Source organism: Sciurus vulgaris, assembly GCF_902686455.1.
Source record: "Sciurus vulgaris genome assembly, chromosome: 15".
Lineage (NCBI taxonomy): Eukaryota > Metazoa > Chordata > Mammalia > Rodentia > Sciuridae > Sciurus > Sciurus vulgaris.
In genome coordinates, this window is record NC_136476.1 from 90,127,223 (window position 1) to 90,133,750 (window position 6,528).

Genomic DNA, 6,528 nt, shown 5'->3' on the forward strand with positions numbered 1-6,528 from the left:
CCGCCTGGGGCAGGGGCCCGGCACCCTGCATCAGGGGAGCACCAGGCACACACAAGGGTAACCAAGTGCACGGGTGTGCCCGAAAACGCATGGAGCACTCAGACGCGAGTCAAAGCAAACAGGTACAGAACTACGTGGGTCCCGGTGCCACTCAGGCTGGATCCTGAGTGAGGCCGCCAGGGGGCAAAAGTGACCCAGAGCTACTGCGGAAAGCCCGCTGGGAGCTGTCCAAGGTGGTCATGCTCCCAGGTGACAGCTTTCCGCTGCCTGGGTTGCCACGATACCGAGCACCTGTGATGCCCTCCCTTACACCTCACCTGTCTCCTGAGAGGACACCCCAACCCACCTGGACACCTCCCTCGGGCTCAGTCAAGTGAACATGGTTGAGACCCCCAGCCCGGTGTTTCCTGTCAGTCTCGCGACTCTCGGAACGCCAAAGCTGGGGCTGGTGCCGAAGGTTTGCAAAATGGCTGGAGGGTTGTTTGCGGGGAGCAGGGAGCAGAACAAGGACCGCCCCCTCCCCCACAGAGCACTGACCCGACAGAAATAGTGTCTGAGCTCATTTCCCGGGGCGGGGCAGGGGTCTGGAAGAGGTGGCGGACACCACGCCTTCCCACCCGAAGAAAACAGTGCTTGGGCTGGGGCTGCTGGCGCCTCTGACCCCACAGTGACTGGAGGGGCTGCTGGATGCCGCTTCCGAGTGCAGGAATCTCAGGGCCTAAGCCAGAGGGGCAACGTGTCCACGTGTCCCTGCGGGCTGGGCTTCAGAGCCATGCTGTGGCAAGTGTCACCCTCCGTGGGATGGGCCCTGTCGGTCTTGCTCCCGATTTACCTCGGCCCCGCATCCCCCAGGACCTGCCCTGCCTCATGGTGTATGGACACTGCCTCCCCCCGCCCCCTCCCAGTGCGCACCCTCACCCCCAGGCCTCCTCTAGGCCAGGGCCCGGCCCCTCGTACGATGAGTGGGTAGGCTCGGGGACTCAGGGACTGCCCCACAGGCCACAGCCAGGAGGTTCACACGGCCCCAAGTCTGAACCAGAGAGGATGGAAGAGGCCCCCTTGGGACCAGAGGCAGACCTGCACGGCCAGCACAGCTGGAAGTTGGGAAGACGCCCCACCCTAGAACATTCTCCGCTGCTCTAGGAAAAAAACCTTTTATTACAAAACTTACAAGTAGGAGCTGGGTTGTCCCAGCCGTGGTCTCTGACCCCCTAGGGCCCCTTCGCAGACCCAGACTCTGTGAAGGGGGTGCTCCCAGGGACCTGGTGATCGGAACAGGCCTCGCTCCCGGAGACCTCGCCCTGAGGCACAGGCTGCGGCACCTGCCACCCCAGGAAGAGGAGCAGCAAGAAGCACTGAGGAAGCCCATCTGGGGTGGGCTGCAGGGGCTGGAGGGGATTGCAGAGGCCTGAGGGGCTGAGGGGGCCCCCTCTGCCCAGCCAGGCCCTTGGCTTCGGGCCCCAGAGCTTCGGTTCCGGGCTGCTTCAGGGTCAGAGACGCCGAGGTTGGAGTGAAGGGTGGGGGATGCTGCGCCTGGGAACTCGGGGAGGCGCCGCGCTCGCCCCTAGATGGCGCCTGGCGACTTGGAGGAGCGCACCTGGCGCAGCAGCAGACCGAGCGCGACCAGGAGCATGGCGGCGAAGAGCAGGAGGAGGGCGACCCAGGAGCTGAAGTTCGTGCCTTTGCGCAGCCCCGGCGGGTCGGCGGGGATCATGTTGGTCAGGTTCAGCATGTAGCCGAGCGCCCAGCCGACCGCCGTGTCCGCGGCCTACCGGAGGCGCGGCGTCAGCGCCCGAGAGGCCCGGCCCGCCCTGCCCGCCCACCCGCCGGCGAGCCCACCTTCTTCTGGAAGTCCACGCCGCTGAAGGAGCGCTCGTCGAAGCCGTAGCCGCGGCTCAGCAGCTGCTGCACGAACATGGCCCCAGCGCAGTAGTCGGCCAGGCGGGCTCGCTGCCTTGGCGCCCGAGTCTGCAGCTGGGGCACGGGCGGGAGACCGTCGTGTCAGCGACCCCGGGGAGAGGGGTCCTGCCGAGTACCCTACCCTCCCTCACCACAGGCCAAGTGAGGCCGGAGACAGTCACACCACCAGGAATTGCGCAGCAAGACTGAGGCCAAGGGGGCATCCCCAGGCAGCGCCCCCCTCGGGGCTGAACTGAGTGACTACTGGATGGCAGTGTCCCCCTCCCTAGCAGCCACCAGTGCCTGGAAGGTCGGCTGTGGATGGCCACGAAGGAGCTGAGGGCAGCAGCACGCTGGGGTGCCACCAGGGGAATGGGAGCTCCAGGCTTGGACCCATGGACCTTCCTCCTGCTCCCACCTCCCCACATCCCCAGTGTGCGGGAGACGGGGCACAGCCAAGTCGAATGAGGGCTGTCACATTTCCCCTGGAGACTCAGGTGCACCCTTCACACTCTAGGTGGCCAGACCTCTCCATCTTTCCTTACATGGCAGCAGTGGCAGAGTCAGCAAGTCGTGAGTCCTGTTCACCTCCCCAAGGGGCCTCTGCACCGCCTGATCCCTCTGCCCACCAGGTCTCGTTTGCAGCTCACTTGGTTCCTGTACTCCCTGCCATACCCCCGTCATTACTTGAGCCTAATGCAGTCACCACAGCAGATATTTCGAGGCCTCGGTCCTTGTTTACAGGGCAAAGCATGACCTGGAGATGAGACACTAACTGACCAAGCCCTGACCAAGGGGCAGGCCTCTCACCTCAGCCCAGGTCTGGTTGCAAATGGTCATGGCAGCTGCCTCCAGCTGCTGCAGAGTTGCCACGGGCAGCCCCATCTCTGTCCTCAGGAAGTCCACAGTGTAGTAGAAAGCAGAGAAGGCCTGCGAGGGGGATGTGGTCACACCAAGGCCATGCCCCAAGTGCTGTAAGGCACCTGTCCCCCACTCCTGTCTTAGGACTCACAATGAAGTTCCCAGCCACGGGGGGCTGGAAGACCCCGTTGAAGGAACATCGAGAGAAGGTGCAGGAGGAGAGGTCAAAGAGCCCTGAGACCAGGCCACGACAGAGAACAGGGTTGCTGGTCCCGGACACACTGACTCTGGCGCTGCTGTTGAAGGTCCGGGGCCGCTGAGCCTCGGTGCATGGAGACTGGTACAGGTCCTGGAGCAGGACTTGGGTGGAATAGCCCCTTGGCCAGCAGGGGTGGAAGCGGTAGGTCTGGGGAGGTGACCAGGATATCAGAGCCCCACCCACATTTCCGCCATCCCCACCCAGAGGACCAGCCTGATGAATCCCCCACAAAGCCAACTTGGGCAATATCACTTCTGTGCCCTGGGTTCTTCATCCAGACCCCCTGTGGAAGCCCCCCTGCTGAGGGGCCTCGATGTAGAGCCCTCATCAGTGTGGTCACCCCACCCTCTGCTCTGGGGGACTTGACTCCCATCTGCTCTCTCCCTCCCTCAGATGGGGTTGACTGGGGTGGAGGAACACCTGGAGGGCACTGGCCAGCAGTCTCTGGAGGACCTGGTCTCGGCCGTAGCAGAGGAAGCTGTGGGTATAGACCCGGTAGTGCTGGCCATAAAGCCTCAGCTGCACCTCGTTGGCTGGATCCTCAGCTGGAATGGCTGTCTCAAAGGTGATCTGTGTGGAGGCACCGCCCAGGTCCATGGCTCCCAGTGTCCCCTTCCTTGGCCGGAACCACCGGCCCACCCAGCCATACTGTGGAGAGTGGAGGTTGGGTCAGCCAGTGGGCAGGTGCAGGTGCCCCTGGGCTCATTGGGGCGGCTTGCAGGCCCACCTTGATGAAGTTCTCCAGCAGGTAGTTGGCAGTCACCCAGCCAAATACCCCCTCGTCTTGGCCAGAGAGGATGCGTGCACCACGGAAGTCAAAGGGGTACTGGGTCAGCGTCTGCGTCACTGCTGCAAGCACACTGGCCGAGGCCTCTGGACTGGTCAGGCTATGGAGCAGGGAGAACTCTGAGGGGCTTCCTCCCCAGGTAGCTGTGATCCTGCTGCAGGGGGCACTTGGGGTCCACCCAATGGGGAGGTTCCAGCTCAGAGCTGCTACCAAGGACATGTGGGGTCCACCCTGTGCAGGAGTGGTCCTGGGACCCCAGGGCAAGGGCAGGGGACATTCAGCTCACTTGAGCAGGCGCATGCCTGCTGTAGCTCCCAGGTATAAGGGGGTGCCAGTGTGTCTCTCTTTAGGTACATCCCGAAGCGCTTGTTCCAGGCATTCAACCAGACTCTGGCCAGCCCCAGAGGGGTTGTCTGCATAGCTGGAGATGCCCCCACCTAGAGGGAAGCAGAGAGATGGCTGGACCCTATAAATGGTCCCCAAGTGGGCTGAAGTTCAGTGGGGCTGGGGATATGGACGCCCAACCAGGTACTACTGGCCGCTCCCAGGTAGCTTAGACACACCTTCCAGATTAAGCCCCCAGAGACACCCAGTTCAGAGACAAAGGGGCCCAGGTGCCACCCAGTCTGAGGCTGCCGCCTGCTGGGTGGGTGTGGGCACAGGTGCGCTGGGCATTGTCAACCCAGCCTAGCCTCCCAGGGGACCTCCCTGGATGTGCCTGCTGATTCTCAGCATCCCTCCTACTCTGTCTAGGGCTTAGAGATCAGTCCTGAGCCAGGGGAGGCCTGAGCCTTCCACCTGCTACCTGGAGCTTCCTTTCTGGGACACAAACTGCCCACACCCCCTCCCAAGACCAGAGGGTCCAGCCTCTTTCTAGAGTGAGCTCCACCCGGGATCAAGCCAAGGAGGACGACTTCTCTGAGCCTGCAGGCTGGAGAAGGCCCTTGGGACCCCACAGGCGAGGCGTCCAGCCTGGGAGCACTAGTGCTTCGGGACCTCACCTTGGACATCGCAGGAGCTGTGCTGGCCCACGATGCCTGTGTTGTTCTCCTTGTCTGCTGGCCACTTGTAGACAAACATGGACGTGTGTGAAGAGCCAGCATCCAGGACGATGCCGTACTGAGGGGAGAGGGCAGTCAGCTGGAGGGTCTGAGGGTACTTAAGGCCACGCCCTTTGGCGCCTCCTGCTCCCCACCCCCACCCTGTCATGTGGTGGGCTTCATGCTGAAGCTCAGAGAAGGCCAAGGACAGCCACAGTAATGGGGCTTGGTTGGAAGGAGAATGGGGGTGGGGGATAACCAGGAAAGTGGGTGACCACTTTCCTCTGACTACCTGAAGCTGGCATGCCATGCACCAGGACTAGCCCTGCTGGCAAGGGCACCCAGGGGGGCTGAGCCAGGGACAGAGGGTCATGGCAACATCTGGAGCTTTGCCCTGGGGACACAAGGTCCTCAGGTCCAGGGAGAGGAAAGAACTGCACCAGGCTGCTCTTGCTTCCTCTCTGCCTCTGCCTCCATCTGCTCTGCCCTCAGCCCAACCTGAGAAGACTGGCTGAGGCTGGAAATGGGCCTCCAATCCATGCCCCCTCCCTGGCATCAAGGCCAGAGCTGGACACAGGTTGGTCCTGCCAAGCAGAGGGATCGCAGGATGGACCTGGCAGGTGATGCCTGAGCCAGCCTGTAAGTGACCCCCTTTCAGCACTGACTGGGAAACCCGCTCAAAGCCCAGTGCCAATGTCAGCCTAGGGATGGTTGCACCAACCTCCCCCCGTCAGGGAACTTCTCCGGAATCAGGGAGGGCAGCCAGCCCCATCCTTCATGGCTACAGAACCCCCCTTTCATCAGGTTCTTGGGGCCGGGATCACCCCCACTCACCCAGCACAAGCGCAGTAAAGGGTTAAAGGATCCAGTGGGCCAGACAACTGGACCTAGGGTGGGGGTGGGGGTTGGAGATCTGGCCTAGCCCCCTTCAACCCCTTTAGGGCCAGCCAAGCCCCCGTCCAGGGGCAGTGTCCGCCCGCACTGTCCCAGCCAGCACATGGCGGGGAGGGGTCCCCGGCCTTCATCGCCTATCGCTCCCCATCTGCGCTGCAACCGGAGCGGATGCGCCTCTAACTGCGCACCCGGGGCGGCCGCACAGGCGGAGGTGGCCCGGAGTGCCCTGAGGTCCGCGCTGGGCTGGGGAAGAGCGTCAGGCCGCAGCCTGGGGTGCCGGGAGACAGCCCGTCTGCGGAGTTGGCAGGCTCCGCGGCGGACGGGGAGTTCCCGCAACTTCGACCTCCAGCGCGGAGTCGCCCCGGAAGCGCCGCCGCCGCCCCGCGGACGCGCAGAGACCAGCGCGGGACAGGACCCCACCCAGGCCCGTCCCAGCGCAGCGCGGGTGGTCGCCGACTGACGCGCGAGTGCAGCCCGACCGCTCGGACTCCGAGCGGCCCCCGCCCGGCTCCCGGCCTGCCGGACCCGCTGCTCCCGGGACGTGCGCCCGAGCTTGCACCTTGAGGGCGGGCGGCTCCCGGACGTCGCGGGTGGGGACGCACAGCAGCAGGAGGCCGGAGAGGCCTGCCGCGGCCAGCACCAGTGGAGGCAGCAGTGACAGCACCTTCCCGGCCATGGGCGGGCACGCGGGAGGACGCGCCGGGAACCCGCGGCAGTCGGACAGTCGGCAGCTGGAAGACCCGGGTGGCCAGGGCCAAGGGATAGACGCCCGGGGCGGGGCGCGGGAG

The 6,528-nt window shown here is 64.2% G+C and overlaps 1 protein-coding gene across 3 annotated transcripts; it reads right to left on the reverse strand.

Moving 5' to 3' along the window:
- Window positions 1-1,138: 1,138 nt before the first annotated feature.
- ENTPD2 (ectonucleoside triphosphate diphosphohydrolase 2) lies at window positions 1,139-6,528 on the reverse strand. 3 transcript variants are annotated; one of them, XM_079112800.1, is made up of 9 exons: window positions 6,300-6,528; window positions 4,808-4,925; window positions 4,093-4,243; window positions 3,747-3,906; window positions 3,545-3,667; window positions 2,912-3,166; window positions 2,710-2,829; window positions 1,840-1,974; window positions 1,139-1,768 (listed from the first exon to the last, which is right to left on the reverse strand). In XM_079112800.1, the coding sequence occupies exons 1-9, from the start codon at window positions 6,414-6,416 to the stop codon at window positions 1,565-1,567; spliced, it is 1,383 nt and encodes a 460-aa protein (XP_078968926.1). In that variant the 5' UTR covers window positions 6,417-6,528; the 3' UTR covers window positions 1,139-1,564. The 3 variants fall into 3 exon arrangements, with proteins under 3 accessions (XP_078968926.1, XP_078968925.1, XP_078968927.1); XM_079112799.1 differs by having other exon boundaries at window positions 3,440-3,667; window positions 6,300-6,523; XM_079112801.1 differs by lacking the exon at window positions 6,300-6,528 and adding an exon at window positions 5,681-6,108 and having other exon boundaries at window positions 3,440-3,667.